This window comes from Macaca mulatta, chromosome 16 (genome assembly GCF_049350105.2).
Source record: "Macaca mulatta isolate MMU2019108-1 chromosome 16, T2T-MMU8v2.0, whole genome shotgun sequence".
NCBI lineage: Eukaryota > Metazoa > Chordata > Mammalia > Primates > Cercopithecidae > Macaca > Macaca mulatta.
This window is the reverse complement of record NC_133421.1, coordinates 62,401,283-62,418,036: the sequence shown is the minus strand read 5'-3', so window position 1 is coordinate 62,418,036 and position 16,754 is coordinate 62,401,283. Positions and strand designations below refer to the sequence as shown.

General features: G+C 42.9%; 1 protein-coding gene and 1 long non-coding RNA gene across 6 annotated transcripts in view; one reads left to right on the top strand and one right to left on the bottom strand.

The window, feature by feature from the left end:
- The window catches only part of NPEPPS (aminopeptidase puromycin sensitive), a 147,015-nt gene extending 141,301 nt beyond the window's left edge, over nt 1-5,714 (top strand). For 4 of the 5 annotated variants that reach the window (XM_028836414.2, XM_077971334.1, XM_077971336.1 and 1 more), the window contains 4 exons: nt 869-976; nt 1,507-1,662; nt 2,234-2,281; nt 4,214-5,714. In XM_028836414.2, the coding sequence (XP_028692247.1) occupies nt 869-976; nt 1,507-1,662; nt 2,234-2,281; nt 4,214-4,366 (465 nt within the window). In that variant the 3' untranslated portion in view covers nt 4,367-5,714. Of the gene's footprint in view, nt 1-868; nt 977-1,506; nt 1,663-1,775; nt 1,871-2,233; nt 2,282-4,213 lie in introns of all 5 variants that reach the window. The other variant, XM_077971335.1, reaches the window with a different exon arrangement.
- Nucleotides 5,532-14,997, bottom strand: LOC144335637 (uncharacterized). The gene is made up of 2 exons (XR_013406632.1): nt 14,590-14,997; nt 5,532-6,637 (listed from the first exon to the last, which is right to left on the bottom strand). It is a non-coding gene; the product is annotated as an uncharacterized LOC144335637 (long non-coding RNA).
- Nucleotides 14,998-16,754: the final 1,757 nt, after the last annotated feature.

The window sequence follows — 16,754 nt, the reverse complement described above, 5'->3', positions numbered from 1 at the left end:
TTTTTTTTTTTTTTAAATTTAGGATCATTCTCCTTTATCTACTTTCTTACATATACTTAAATATAAGAACATGTTTGTATCATGAGATATTCTTAAAATATAACTTTAAATAATGCATTTTTATAAGTACTTACAGTATTCATTTTCAGTTTTTCACTATTATAAATTAATTTGATGAACTGGTATAAGATTACTAATGATTAGTTTGTTCTTTTAACACAGAACATTAGCCAGATATCAATAATATAAAGAATTTTTGGCTGTGATAGATTTTACCTCTTAGATCTTGATGTTAAACTAGTCTGAACTAATGACAGGCTGTTCATCTGGTGAGCATTTACATCTAGTGATTTACTTAGTGTAACAACAGATGACAAATTTAGTGCCAAAGCATCATTTTTTTTCTCTTTTTTTTTTTGAGACAGAGTCTCACGCTCTTGCCCAGGCTGGAGTGCAGTGGCACGATTTCAGCTCACTGCAACTTCCCAGGTTCAAGCAATTCTCCCGCCTTGGCCTCCCGAGTAGCTGGGATTACAGGTGGGCACCACCACACCCAGCTAATTTTTTTTTGTATTTTTAGTAGAAATGGGGTTTCACCATGTTGGCCAGGCTGATCTCGAACTCGACCTGAGGTGATCCACCCGCCTCGGCCTCCCAAAGTGCTGGGATTACAGGTGTGAGCCACTGCACCCAGCCCAAAGTATTCTCTTGAAAAGTATTCTCTTTTGTTAATGTAATGTTCTGCCATTCTTACCTAGTGAGAATATAGAACCTAAGTTTTACCTTATTGGGGAAGAAGCTCATGTAATTATATACAGAACATCCAAGGGAGAGTTAACTATTCCAATCTTTATCTTTTTTCCTGTAGCTTCATAAACAAGCAGATATGCAAGAAGAGAAAAACCGAATCGAAAGAGTCCTTGGCGCTACTCTTTTGCCTGACCTGATTCAAAAAGTCCTCACGTTTGCACTTTCAGTAAGTTATAGTGAAAACTGCATTTAGAGTGAATCATTAGCCATCTGTGACAAGTGTCTCTGATTCAGCTCTGATCCTCTTGAGCTGCCTTAACCCTAACTAAAGCTTCCTTTTCCAGATCAACTGGCTTGAGTTTTTGTTACTGACTTCTGTTTTTGTCCCACTAGTGGCGAGAATCAGAATTCTCTCTCCAGAATGGAAACTGTGAGGACAGGGATTCTTGAAAACTGGGAAACTGGCTTATGCCTTTGCTTACTTTGTGTCTCTTCCTTTCTTAAACCTATAGGCTCCTAAGCAAGTATCTGTTGAGCAGTCTGTCTGTCTGAACCTGTCTCAGTACCTCATTCTTATTTTGGTTGATCTTTAGGTTAAACATTATCCTCTTTGCTGAGAACTTCTGGTGCCAGTTATTCCTAAAACAAGGAATAAGTGTCTTCAGTGTGATTACTTCAGTGTCAACAGTATGTTGCACTTTCTGGTACCAGAATATGTTTTTGGTACACTAGACTTTTAGCTCTTTCTTTTTTTAGGAAGAGGTACGTCCACAGGACACTGTATCGGTAATTGGTGGAGTAGCTGGAGGCAGCAAGCATGGAAGGAAAGCTGCTTGGAAATTCATAAAGGACAACTGGGAAGAACTTTATAACCGATACCAGGGAGGATTCTTAATATCCAGACTAATAAAGGTATGTGAAAAATTTTGAGTAGCTTGCTAATCATGGATATTATTGAGTGACATCCATGATTCACTACACCCATACATTGTGGTCTTTGCTCTTTAAAAGTTTCCTATGGCCAGGCACAGTGGCTCACGCCTGTAATCCCAGCACTTTGGGAGGCCAAGGTGGATGGATCACCTGAGGTCGGGAGTTCGAGACCAGCCTGGCCAACATGGTGAAACCCTGTCCCTACTAAAAATACAAAAATTAGCCGAGCGTGGTGGCATGCGCCTGTAATCCCAGCTGCTTGGGAGGCTGAGGCAGGAAAATTGCTTGAACCTGGTAGGTGGAGGTTGTGGTGAGATGAGGCTATTGCACTCCAGCCTGGACAATGAGTGTGAAACTCCGTCTCAAAAAAAAAAAAAGAGTTTCCTTAAATAGTTACTGCTTTATTTAAGGACTTCTCCATCTCCCATCACACATCCTTTATAACAGACTGAAGTTGGCAGAGAACATAATGATTTGTTTTTAGGGTAAATGGAAGTTTGTTCCCAGCCTCTTTTAGTTTCACTTACTATTTAAAACCATTGTTTTACAGCTATCAGTTGAGGGATTTGCAGTTGATAAAATGGCTGGAGAGGTTAAGGTAAGGAAAACACTGTTTACTCTTCACTTTTCAATCTAGTAAGTAAAATCAATAACCTGATTGTAATTATAGTGTTGGGATAATGTACTGTAGCATCTCTGTGTTTTTGTTTAGAGAAAGACATCATGCAGGGCCGTAAGAATTTCCTAAAAATGGCTGGGCATGGTAGCTCACACCTGTAATCTCAGCACTTTGGGAGGCCGAGGTGGGTGGATCACCTGAGGTCAGGAGTTGAAGACCAGCCTGGGCAACATGGTGAAACTCCAAATTAGCTGGACACAGTGGTGCACACCTGTAATCCCAGCTACTCGGGAGGCTGAGGCAGGAGAATCACTTGAGCCTGGGAGGCAGAGGTTGCAGTGAGCTGAGATCATGCCGTTGCACTCCAGCCTGGGTGACAGTGAGACTCTGTCTCAAAAAGAAAAAAAAAATTTTTCCTAAAAATGATGGAAAGCCTTCAGATGGTTTATAAACAAGGCAGTGACTTGATCTGATTTGTGTTATAAAAATTTCAGTCTGGCTGCAATGTAGATAATAGTTTGGAATGAGGAAGAGAAGATGTTGGGAAGCTAACTCTCCCAGCAAGAATGATAGAATAGCTTACAGTAGGGTCGTGGCAGTAGTGGAGGAGACAGAGTAATGAAGGAGATTCAGGGGCTTGAATTTGTTAACCATTAGTTCAACAATATTTATTGATTGGCTTCTCTGTTGTGAGCATAAAATGAGCCAGGATAATCCCCAGGTTTCTGGTGTGTAAATGTTGGTACTACTTACTGAGATGGAAGGGAAAAAGACTTGACGCCCTGAGAACTGAACCATTTTTTAGGAGTCTTGGAACAGTAGCAATTGTCATCTCTCTAAATAGGGTTATTGATTTCTAAAAGGTCTATGTTTAATCAGATGGATTAGTCATTCTGTCTTTCACTCCTGTGGTGACTAATTCAAAGGAAAAGCCCCATCATTTTGCCAGTTGGTGTTTAAGAGTTGCTTTGTTTTCTGTGAAACCATTAGAAAAGTTTATTCAACTTTTAATCATTAAGCATTGTGATAAATTATAAACTTAGAAATTGTTTTACTGTATTAAAAATGTTGGATTCCTGTAATTCTAGCATTTTGGGAGGGTGAGGTGGGAGGACTGCTTGAGCTCAAGAGTTCAAGACCAGTCTGGGCAACATGCTAGGACCCCATCTCTACAAAAAGGAAAAATCAGTTAGGCCTGGGAGTGCATGCTTGTGGTCCCAGCTACCCAGGAAACTAAGGTGGGAGATGTACTTGAGCCCAGGAGGTTGAGGCTGCGATGAGCCATGATCGCTTCATTGCACTCTAGCCTGGGCAACACAGTGAGACCCTATCTCAAAAAAAAAAAAAAAAAAAGACTCTGGGATGTTAAATTATTAGGGCACAGCAGCAATTTAAACTTCTTTGTATTATCATCTCTTACAAATTAATCTTTATTTGAAGCAGCCAAAATGTGTTGAATCCTTAAGTACTCTGTGCTAGGTGTTTTGTCAAATGTTTATATGGATTGTCTCTTTAATCTTCTGGAGTAAATATTTTCTCATAGTTGAAAAAACTGAGACTTAGAACAGTTAATTTTCTCATTCACAAGCTAGTACATGACAAAGCCTAGATTCAAGTTCCAAGTCTTCAGTCCAAAGACTATATTTACCACTACACAATTAGCCTAAAAGAAAAGCAGTAGGTTCTGTCTCTTTATTAACTTTTGATGAGGCTGTTAAGCATATAATATTTAAGGGGAGAATTCCTATATGCAGTTGCTTGTTTTCTTTTAGCCTGAGGGTGGCAGTGGTAAATTCTCATGCCTGAAGGTTATGCATCCTTCATATAGACCAGTGGTTATTTTTTCATAACCTGTAATATTAACTTCTTATTGCTAGTAATGATCCTGCATTCTTGGTTGTTTTATACCAGGCTTTCTTCGAGAGTCACCCAGCTCCTTCAGCTGAGCGTACCATCCAGCAGTGTTGTGAAAATATTCTGCTGAATGCTGCTTGGCTAAAGCGAGATGCTGAGAGCATCCACCAGTACCTCCTTCAGCGGAAGGCCTCACTACCTACAGTGTGAATCCTGAGGTGCCGCCATTGGCGGTTCTGCTGCTTCGCTGCAGGGATAAGGAGCTATCGAACAGCTGATTCATATGCCAAGAATTTGGAGTCTTCTTTCAAACCAGTGGGGGTTGGACAATGAATGTAGTTAACTGGTTCCTGCTCACACTCCAGAATTAAATTCTATTGAAAAAGGAAAATCAGCAATTCAGCAAAAAATAAATAAAAAATAAAAATGTAAATATGATAGTAATAAAATAGAGCATAACGAAACTGTGAAACTTTCTGAAGCCTTGTCAGTGGTTAAAAGTATTTAACACTCTACTGTTAATGACAGATGTTCTGTTTTTATAACTTACCAAAAGGAAACTAGAGGCTTCTTGGTGAAGAGGATTTTTGTGAAGTGGTTTCTGCAAGCAGCCTATAAGTCAAGGGTGGCATCCATTTCTGGGAATGGTTAAACACAAAAGGCTGATAGCTGGCATAACATAGTTGGAGTCAGTGCATAATTCCAAGTGGCTTTTTTTTTTTTTTTTTGGCATGGGGACTGGCCAGGAAGATATATTTTCCTGCATAACTCAATCTGAACCAAGGATTGTAGTTTTCCTCCTTGCCTTCCCTTCTTTGTGACCCCTTGGCCCAAAAAAAAAAAAAAAAAAAAAAAAGTTAAAAAACCTACCCTGTTCTGGTTTTTTTCCTCCCTTTAGTTCCACCCCAACCCCCATTCCCCAGTGTCCTTCTTAGAGATAAAGAAATAATAAGGAAACATCTTTCATAGCCACGTTAAATAAGAGAAACTGATACACATTATTTTTTCTTTTTTAAAGATGACTTATAAGAACCCTGAAATTCACATAGGTGAGACAATAGAAATAAAAAGATCTTCAGCCAGGCCTTTCTGAATGAGTTATTCTGCTAAAAATGGTCTTAGTTGTCTGACAAGCCAACTATTGAACCTCTTCATAACAGTGTCAACACTGGTTTCTCCTGGTTCATTTTATGTGTGCAAGAAGTCAGTGGTAACTGCTGCAGGGCTTCTACATTAGTGGTAACTGGTTTAAAAAACAGACTGTAAGCCTGTGTGTGCCACTGTTTGCTTCAACAGTATATCCTACTAACAAGCCTCACCTATTTAATCCAATGAGTTTTAAATCTAAATCTCATTCCCTTCCTCTTTCCCTACCTTTTTCTTTTTTTCTTAAAAATTTTTTTGTGTTATTAACATAAATTCATATTTGGTGTGGCTTAACTGTATTTCAGAAGGTCATCAGATTGTGAGACTGCTTCCTTGAAACATTTTTGTGCTATTGTTTTAAAAAAATAATAATTAAAAAACAGTTGGCGTTAATAAAAATGTCAATGTGAAATTGATGTCCTGATTCACTTTATTCTCTTTGATAAGAAACTAAAAACTTTCCTATTATTCAGTAGGCTTATGCAAAGTTATACTATCATAGGATTTTTCAAATTCAAGAAAATCCAGTTCCTTAATTCCTAATCTATAGATCCTAACAGAAAAATCCTGAGATTCATTCTAAATCAGTTCTACATTCTCAAAACTCTCTCAGAGACTCTTAGAGTCAGCATTCAGGAATGAACTTGAGACTTCCTCAGTCCCTACTTTTGAGGTACCCTAGTCCAGGCACCATGCTCAGGGCTGCCCTCAGGCTCTCCAAATGTGCTTAAGGCACCAGTGAAGCAGGGGCACCAAAAAGACTGAGAAAAATGCAGTTTTAATAGAAGAACTCAGAATTTTACAATCAGAAATTCTGGAAACAGGTTATTTTACTTTCAGCATACACACGATTTTTCTGTGTAATAAGTAGTTTGAATTACATTCAGGGAGAGATTATACTGGATGTCTTCCATTTGCCTTTCAGAACCCCTCTTCATCCCACTCTGGACCCCAGTGGGTGCTGACCCACATGGACTGCATGAATGGCTCCTTTGCCCTCTGACTTGAGCTTGTGTTTATCCAATTAGTAATATCCAAAGAAGATGAAAAGACATGAGGAAAAGATGGTCAGAGTACTCTGGCTTTCTCATTGCCAGGTCACATGGGCTGTCTGTATCCCTTTACCAAAGACCACAGCTCTTATCAAGCAGCCCCCTCTAGCTTCTGGCTCCTACTCTTTGCTCCTTCACATCTAGGAAAAGGAAGGAGAACTTGAGAGCGGGGTGCGGTGGCTCATGCCTGTAATCCCAGCACTGTGGGAGGCCAAGATGGGTAGATCACCTGAGGTCAGGAATTCAAGACCAGCCTGGCCAACATGGTGAAACCCTGTCTCTACTACAAATACAAAAATTAGCTGGTTGTGGTGGCGCATGCCTGTAATTCCAGCTACTCGGGAGGCTGAGGCAGGTGAATCGCTTGAACCCAGGAGGTGGAGGTTGCAGTGAGCTGAGACTCCATTGCACTCCAGCCTGGGCAACAAGAGCAAAACTCCGTCTCCAAAAAAAAAAAAAAAAAAGACTCAAGCTGGGCGCAGTCACTCATGCCTGTAATCCCAGCACTTTGGGAGGCTGAGGTAGACAGATCACCTGAGGTCAGGAGTTTGAGACCAACCTGGTCAACTCAGTTACCAGCCCTGGATTATGCCATTATTCTTCATTGACTTTCCTGTACTCTGTCCATGTCTTTGTAAATAGTCCTTTATTAAACCTTCCTCAGTTTGTGTTCTTTCCTACGAATACCTTGAGTGATTTGGGTACAATAGCCCTGCTGCTTTGGGTCTCTAAAGGTTTTTAATCCAGCCTTTTCTGTGTCAGATGTTTTGTCTTTCAAGTAGCTCCCTATCATAAGTCATACACCCATTTTACAGATGAGAACGCAGACTCAGAAAAGTTAGGTAAATTAATACAGCAAAATAACTATCAGAACCAGTGATCTAGCCAGGCTTGCTAGTCTCCTAAGGCTGTGATCTTCCAGGGAACTGCCATGTCTCCACAATTAAAAGATCATAGTTAGATGGGGCCAGGCAATAGCATTAAAGCTTAATTATTTTTTCCTAATATATTTTGGTTATGAATATTAGTGGAAATCAGAAGGTTTGGAAGAAACAAGTATGTTAATGCCTCCTATGGAGAGTTTTACATTACTTTTCATTAATGAGATTCAGTAAAGCTTTTTGGAACAGTGGGCAGTGGTGGGTGAATTCTTAACTTGCAATTTCTAAGGATAGGTTTTAGGGAGCAAGGAATAAATCTGTTGAGTACAATTTGAGGAGGATTAAGAGGAGTTCTATAGCTCTAAATAGATTCTTCAAATTCTATAACCCAAAAAGTTTCCAGAATTACCAGAAAGACATCACGGAGCCACATGTAAGTGCTAATGTTTTTTGTTTTTGTTTTTTAGCAAGTCATTAAATAAAAGCAAGTGGGCCAGGCACAGTACCTCATGCCTGTAATCCCAACACTTGCCACGGCAGGTGGATTACCTGAGGTCAGGAGATGAAGACCAACCTGGCCCACATGGCAAAACCCCATCTCTGCTAAAAATAGAAAAATTAGCCAGTGTGGTGGTGCACGCCTGTAATCCCAGCTACTCAGGAGGCTGAGGTGGGAGAATCTACTTGAACCCAGGAGGCGGAGGTTGCAGTGAGCTGAGCTCGCGCCACTGCACTCCAGCCTGGGCGGCAGAGTAAGACTCCCTCTCAAAAAAATAATTAATTTAAAAATAAATAAGGCAGGCGCGGTGGCTCACGCCTGTAATCCCAGCACTTTGGGAGGCCCAGGCGGGCGGTTCACCCAGGGAGTTCGAGACTAGCCTGACCAACATGGAGAAACCCTGTCTCTACTTAAAAAAAAGAAAGAAAGAAAAGCCGGATGTGGTGGCACATGCCTGTAATCCCAGCTACTTGGGAGGCTGAGGCAGGAGAATCGCTTGAACCCGGGAGGCAGAGGTTGCAGTGAGCTAAGATCGTGACATCGCACTCCAGCCTGGGCAACAAGAGTGAAGCTCCATCTCAAAAATAAAATGAATAAAATAAAAATAAAAATCCAAGCTTTTGGTAATATGTTTATACTGGTGAATCTATACTTACAGCATCATTCTTGATTGAATAATATATTGCCTGATAGAACTGAATCTCTTCCTTTACTAGATACTAGTTTGAGAGTTTCAGAGTTGGTTTTCTCTAAATGAGTATTTGCGACAATGCCAAATACCCACCCAAGAAGGACCATGCCTTCTTGTACCAACCCTGGTGCAAGCAAAATGACTGAGGTGTTTGGTGTCAAATGTGAGAATAAAAGCCTTGATGTTAACAAAACATTGAGCTGAACAACTGCTTTCCCTAGGAAACCAAATCAGAGGACTGGTTGTTCTACCAGTTTGATGGCCAATGTTGTGATAGGTGACAGTGTCAGGTGAAGGAAAGTCAAGTGAGTTGTTACTGCCATTTATAAAGAACTCTGATTGCTCCTGTGATTCCACTGCAAGTATCTGGCAGCTGTAGCTTTCACTACTGGGCTTCTGTTTCCAACACTGAGGAGGAATTGGCAGAGAATGAACATAGTTTACTATCATGATCTGTGCTTTGTCAGGGAGGTTGTAGCAGCTAACAGCAGATATACTATACATCAATTAAGATGACTACCAGGAAGAAAAAAATAATCCTTGCCACGGTTTGACTGACAGTACCAGTATGGTCCTCTGAGACATCCCCTACCCCTATTCTAACCAACTTTAACCTTCATCATCAATTTGACAAATTTTACAGGTATATTACATGACACTGCAATTTTGGGCAACTCTTAATAGGGCACTGATTACCTTGCATTATTTGTACTAATCTAGACATTCTCTTCCTTAATGCTTATTAGCTTGTACTTTTAAAGTTAAGGAGGGGGCCAGGCGCAGTGGCTCACGCCTGTAATCCCAGCACTTTGGGAGGCTGAGGCAGGTGGATCACTTGAACCCAGGAGTTTGAGATGAGCCTGGGCAACATAGTGAAACCCCAGCTCTACAAAAAATACAAAAATTAGCTGGGTGTGGTGGCACGCACCTGTAGTCCCAGCTACTTGGGAGGCTGAGGCAGGAGAATCGCTTGAGCCCAGCAGGAGGGGGTTGCAGTGAGCTGAGATCATGCCACTGCACTCCAGTCTGGGTGACAAGGCAAGACCCTATCTCAAAAAAATAAAATAAAAAATAGTTAAGGAGGTGCAGGTATGGTAGCTCACACCTGTAATCCCGGCACTTTGGGAGGCCAAGGCGGGAAGATAACTTGAGCTCAGGAGATTGAGACCAGCCTTGTCAACATGGTAAAACCTTGTCTCTACTAAGAGTAAAAAAATTAGCTGGGCATGTTGGCATGTGCCTGTAGTCCCAGCTACTCAGGAGGCTGAGGCTGCACTGAGCTATGATCGCACCACTGCATTCCAGGCTGGGTGAGAGTGAGACCCTGTCTCAATAATAGGGTCAGGCGTGGTGGCTCGTGCCTGTAATCCCAGCACTTTGGGAAGCCAAGGTGGGTGGATTGCTTGAGCTCAGGAGATCAAGACCAGCCTGGGCAACATAACGAAACCCCGTCTCGTTACACAAAATACAAAAAAGCCAGGCATAGTGGTATGTGCCTGTGGTCCCAGCTACTCAGGAGGCTGAGGTGGAAGGAGGATTGCTGGAGCCCAGTAATTTGAGGCTACAGTGAGCCATGATGGTACCACTGCGCTCCATCCTGGGTGACAGAGCAAAACCCTGTCTCGAACAAACAAAAGTAACAGTAATAAAAATAAGGAGAAGAAAAAATCAGTATGTGGAATGGCTATTAGGTTAGTGGGAGAAGTCTCAAGAACACCATACAAAATAATAGAAGGGAGATGGAAGGAAACAACTTACAAGAAAAAGTACAAAGCACTTAAAATATTTGAGATGAATGAGAATGGATGAGATTGCTGTTGCTTTTCTAACAGGTCAATTCCCTCTTCTATCAGCAGAGCACTTGTAAGTCAGAATGTTAATAGAAGTGATAGAATGAACTTAATACCGTGCCCTCTACAAGTGCAAAGAAGTTCTTTGTTTTCTTCTTTTCTGTCTTGAGATGGTCTCCGTCACCCAGGCTGGAGTGCAGTGGCGCGATCCCGGCTCACTGCAGCCTTGAACTTCGGGGCTCAAGGGATCCTCCCACCTCAGCCTCCTGAGTAGCTGGGCCTACAGGTGTGTGCCACCACACCAATTTAATTCGTTGATTTTGTGGAGGTGGGGTTTCACCATGTTGCCCAGGCTTGTCTCAAACTCCTAGGCTCAAGTGATCCACCCGCCTCAGCCTCCCAAGTTGCTGGGATTACAGGCATGAGCCATCTTGCCCGGCCTTAGTTAATTTTTTTTTTTTTGAGATGGAGTCTTGCTCTGTTGCCCAGGCTGGAGTGCAATGGCATGATCTCGGCTCACTGCAACCTCCACCTCCCAGGTTCAAGCGATTCTCTTGCCTCAGCCTCTCGGGTATCTGGGATTACAGGCACGCACTACCTGTCTGGCTAATTTTTGTATTTTTAGTAGACACGAGGTTTCGCCATGCTGGCCAGGCTGGTCTTGAACTCCTGACCTCAGGTGAACCGCCCGCCTGGGCTTCCCAAAGTGCTGGGATTACAGGTGTGAGCCACCGTGCCTGGCCTCTTAATTCATTCTTATAACAGTAACAGAGCAGATAGACTACTGGATAAATAATGAAATAGTACATGACTTAGATCTCTTGGCTACCAAACCTGGCCTTCTCTTAATTTCTTATTCTCAGCAAATGGAAGACCTGTGTGATCAATACAGTAGCTACTAGCCATATGTAGCTATTTAAATTAATTAGAATTAAATAAAAAGTTGCTTGGGGCTGGCTCATGTCTGTAATCCCAGCACTTTGGGAGGCTAAGGCAGGTGGATCACTTGAGTTCAAGACCAGCCTGGCCAACATGGCGAAACCCGTCTCTACTAAAAATACAAAAAGTAACCAGGCACATGCCTGTAATCCCAACTACTAGGGAGGCCGAGGCAGGAGAATTGCTTGAGCCCAGGAGGTGGAGTCTGCACTCCACGCCACTGCACTCCAGCCTGGGCAACAGGGCAAGACTCTGTCTCCAAAAAAAAAGTTGCTTGGTTGAACTAGCCATATATCAACTGTGCAGCAGCCACATAAGGCTAGTGGCTACTGTATTGGACAGCACAGATATAAATCATATTCATCACTTAGGAAAGTTCTGTTGGACCACCCTGAGCTACATCTCGTATATGCAAGTGTATTTTTTTGTGTATCATTGAAAGTAACAGCCTGGGCAACATGGTGAGACTCTGTCTCTACAAAAAATTTGAAAAATTAACTGGGTGTGGTAGCACACACCTGTAGCCCCAACTGCTTAGAAGGCTGAGGTTGGGAGATCGCTTGAGTCCAAGAGGTGGAGGCTGCAGTGAGCCGTGTTTGTGCCACTGCACTACAGAGCCTGGGCAACAGAGTGAGACCCTGTCTCCAAAAAAACAAAAAAGTTACATTTCTACTAATCTTGTAACCAACTACTGTTCATCTAAGAACATTATATCACTAACCACTATTCATTTAAAATTTTATTTTTCATGAATGTAATACATGTCGTATTCATTTTCTAAAAATTGAAGGGAAAAAAGTGACTCTCTTCTTACAAACTCATCTACGTTTTTATACTCTATGCATTTTGTGTATTTTCAGTAATGAAGATAGGCTGTGCCTCCTTCACTTGTCCGACCATGTAACCAGAGCCACGTGTTTTCAGTCTTTGCTGTATGAAGCTAAATGTGCCATGCTCAGAGCTGCCACCCATGTCCTAAGGCATGAAGCTAATCACTAAAGACTACTTGTGAACAAAGTAACAAGCTGGCAAATGCATACCTTGAGAAGTGTTTCTTCCTTGTTTAGAGTCACTGGTTCATGAATGTTTTCCAGCCTGACTTCCTGATGTTAAACGCCAGTTTTGTGGAGTGTACACATTTGAAGAATGTGACTTTAAGTTCCTGGCTCAATTAGTTTAAGTCGCTCATGTAATGAATTCACTCAATGTTCTTTCCTCACTGGAGATGTGAACTGCACTATTTTTGGAACTAACACTTGCAATCCTATACACTATTGCCTGGGTGTTGAGCTACAAATTTTGGTTAATATCACCATTAACTAGATTCAGAAAGTTATATGATGATGAATTTCAGAAAGATTTTGGTAAAGAGAGATGTGGCTGGTTTGAAAAAAAGCGGGGTGAGGGTGCTCTTCTCATAGGTTCCCAATGTGCAGGGACCTCAGCTTGCTGACACTGTTGAAATGAGGCCACGCATTCCTCCCACTGGGGCTTGCTTACCTGCTGATGCTTGTCACGCCAGCCTAAGCAACTGTGTTGCCCTGACTCCTAGGCTTGGTTGCCCCCATTAACTTGGTGACTACACTTCACTGCTTCCAACAAATAAAACAAATGTGCCACCCATCCAGAAATGACCCAAGTGTGCACTAAACCCAGGAAAGACCTGAGATAGGAAAAATCTAGGTAGCTTTAAATGTTCCTGTTCTTTAGGATCCAACCTTAGCCATCCCCAGTAAGATGCTGGGCAAAGGTTCTCATTGGTATGTAAGCATCACAGAAAGCTGGTAAGAAGGGGACTGGCCTTTTCTAGTCATTATCAAATAATACAGGGGCACTGTGCTCCAGCCTCACAGGCTGCTATTTGATGTGACAGGTGTGCATTTTGGCCACTGATCAGAAGACCTTGGTTATCACAAGAACCTTGTCAGAAAAACCCCACAGCATTAAACCTGAGTGCAGTATTCAAGGCAAGGTTCTGATGGTTTTGTTCAATGGCTACGGGATTCAGATAGCAGACAGTAGTTGCAAAAGCTTTTACTGCAGAAGGAAATGCCTATTATATTAGATATTGAGGCTACAGTATCAAATAAGATAGACTTGGTCTCTGCCCTAATGGAGCTTATGATCTAGCAGGGACAAGGGATATCAAATGAGTAATTTTAAGCGTGCCAACTCTGGAGTGGGAAGTTCAGTGTGCTATACCAGACAGTCCAAAGTAGCCTGAAGGTTCAGGAAAGTCTCCCTGGAAAAACGTTAAACTGAAACCTGAAAGATGAGTAGTTGCCAGGCAAAGAGGAGAGAAAAAGTATTATTAGCAGAAGAAACAGCATGTGCAACGGGCCTGTAGTTAGAAGGAAGCAGACGTGGCCGGGCGCGGTGGCTCACACCTGTAATCCCAGCACTTTGGGAGGCCGAGGCGGGTGGATCACGAGGTCAGGAGATCGAGACCATCCTGGCTAACACGGTGAAATCCCGTCTCTGCTTAAAAAAAATGCAAAAAATTAGCCAGGTGTGGCGGCAGGCGCCTGTAGTGCCAGCTACTTGGGAGGCTGAGGCAGGAGAATGGCGTGAACCCAGGAGGCGGAGCTTGCAGTGAGCCGAGATCGCACCACTGCACTCCAGCCTGTGCGACTGAGCGAGACTTCGTCTCAAAAAAAAAAAAAAAAAAAAATAAGGAAGCAGACCTATTTAAGAAAGCAAAAGAGGGCTGGGCACGGTGGCTCATGCCTGTAATCCCAGCACTTTGGGAGGCCGAGGTGGGCACATCACCCGAGGTCAGGAGTTCGAGACCAGCCAACATAAAAACCCGTCTTTACTAAAAATACAAAAAATTAGACAGGCATGGTGGCAGGTGGCTGTAATCCCAGCTACTCAGGAGGCTAAGGCAGGAGAATCGCTTGTACTTGGGAGGTGGAGGTTGCAGTGAACCGAGATGGTGCCATTGCACTCCAGCCTGGGCAACAAGAGCGAAACTCCATCTCAAAAAAAAAAAAAAAAAAAAGCAAAAGAAATCCAAGATGGGCCGGGTGCAGTAGCTCACACCTGTGATCCCAGCACTTTGTCAGGCTGAGATGGGAGGATCGCTTAGGCCCAGGAGTTCAAGACCAACCTAGGTAACATAGTGAGACCCAGTATCTACTTAAAAAAAAAAAAAAATTAGCTAGGCATGGTGGCATGTGCCCATAGTCCCAACTACTTGGGAGGCTGAGGTGGAAGGATCGCATGAGCCCAGGAAGTTGAGGTATGTGAGATGTGGTCCAGTCACTGCACTCTAGCCTGGGTGACTGAGCAAGACCCTGTCTCAAAAAGAGGATTCTTGGCCGAGTGCGGTGGCTCACACCTGTAATCCCAGCACTTTGAGGGGCTGAGGCGAGTGGATCATGAGGTTAAGAGATCAAGACCATCCCAGCCAACATGGTGAAACCCTGTCTCTACCAAAAATACAAAAATTAGCTGGGCATGGTGGTGCATGTCTGCAGTCCCAGCTACTCGGGAGGCTGAGACAGGAGAATCGCTTGAACCCAGCAGGCAGAGGTTGCAGTGAGCTGAGATCGCACCACTGCACTCCAGTCTGGCGACAGAGTGAGATTCCATCTCAAAAAAATAAATAAATAAAAAAGGATACTCAGCCAGGCGCAGTGGCTCACGCCTGTAATCTCAGCACTTTAGGAGGCCAAGGCAGACAGATCACCCAAGGTCAGGAGTTTTGAGACTAGCCTGGCCAAAATGGTAAAACCCCGTCTCTACCAAAAATACAAAAAAATTAGCCAGGTGTGGTGGTGCACGTCTGTAATTCCAGCTCCTCTAGAGACTGAGGCACAAGAATCACTTGAATCTGGGAGGCAGAGATTGCAGTGAGCCTAGATAGTGCCATTGCACTTCAACCTGGGCGACAAGAGCGAGACTGTCTCAAAAAAAAAAAAAAAAAAAAAAAAACAGAAAAAAAAAGAAAGGAGAACAGAAAGCTCTTGGGAAAGTGGTACAAGAGGGGTCTGGAGAGACAGACTAGAGCCAGGCTGGCAAGAACTTGGGCCTTGTTAAAGATTCAGAACTCGGCCAGGAATGGTGGCTCACATCTGTACTCCCAGCACTTAAGAGAGGCAAAGGTGGAAGGATCACCTGAGCCCAGGAGTTCAGGACCAGCCTAGGAAACATAGTGTGCCTCCATTCTCTGAAAAAAGTAAAAATATTCAGAACTCTAACTAAGGAACAAAGGAAGAGCATCAGATTCCTTACCTGTAAAGTGGGAATAATAACAGTTATCTCATAGTTACCGGGGAGCAAAATGAGAATAATACAAATAAAAGGTCTTTTTAAGTTATAAAGCATTATAGGAATACTACTAAGATTATATTATCGGTAATAATAAGTTGTGCTGCTTTCTCAATAGAACCCAAGAGTTCAAATCTCCTTATAATGGGAATATGAAATACCCTCTAAAACCCTGACCTACTCCAGGGAACTGATGGAAAGGTCATAAGTTTATTTCAGTTGGAACTTCCAGTATGAGGCTTATGAAGCCTGGGGGTGAACGCAGCTGTTTGGAGCAGGATCACACCATTTATGGCAATGTAGATTTCTCAGCTCTACACCAACTCCCCAACACCGCTTCCAGAAAAGATCATCCTGCCTCCTTCTCAAACCCACCAGAGCAGAATCACCAAAGCATTCTTGCCTCTTGATTTCTTTCTTTTTTCTTTTTTTAAGACAGAGTCTCACTCTGTCGCACAGGCTGGAGTGCAGTGGTGTGATCACAGCTCACTGCAACCTCTGCCTCCCGGGTTCAAGCAATTTCTTCTGCCTCAGCCTCCCGAGTAGCTGTGACTACATGGGTGCGCCACCACGCCCAGCTAATTTTTTGTATTTTTAGTAGAGATGGGATTTCACTGTGTTAGTCAGGATGGTCTCCATCTCCTGACCTCGTGATCCACCTGCCTCGGCCTCCCCAAGTGTCAGGATTACAGGTGTGAGCCACTGCACCCGGCCACCTGTTGATTTCTTATAGCCAAAGTTTAAGTCCAGCTTTTTTTTTTTTTTGACAGAGTCTAACTCTATTGCCCAGGCTGGAGTGCAGTGGTGCGATCTCCGCTCACTGCAACCTCCACCTCTTGGGTTCAAGCAATTCTTCTGCCTCAGTCTCCTGAGTAACTGGGACTACAGGCATGTGCCACCACATCCAGCTAATTTTTGTATTTTTAGTAGAAATGGAGTTTCACCAAGTTAGCCAGGGTGGTCCTAGCTCAGCTTTATAGAAGCTGCCATCATTCCAGAAATGTTACACTCCTCTGAGCTGTTCATGGCAAAATCATTATCCCAATTGGTACCTGCTTTATTACACTTTAGGGAAAATTCTACCTATTTCCAAATATGTGATATTTTATTCTTACAATGGTTTCGAGTAGTAGGCACAACCAGTAGTCAAATTTCATAGAATGGATGAGAAACCTGGAGTTTACCTCTCCAATCTGATCAGCCCTGACATGCCATCATGGAGAAACATAATGGTTCATTTTAGGCCATTTCCTCTCTGCCTGCAAAATATGAAACATTGCCCAAGGATAGGAGGGCAGAGCTTCTGCCCAGATAGGCATGTGATTTAC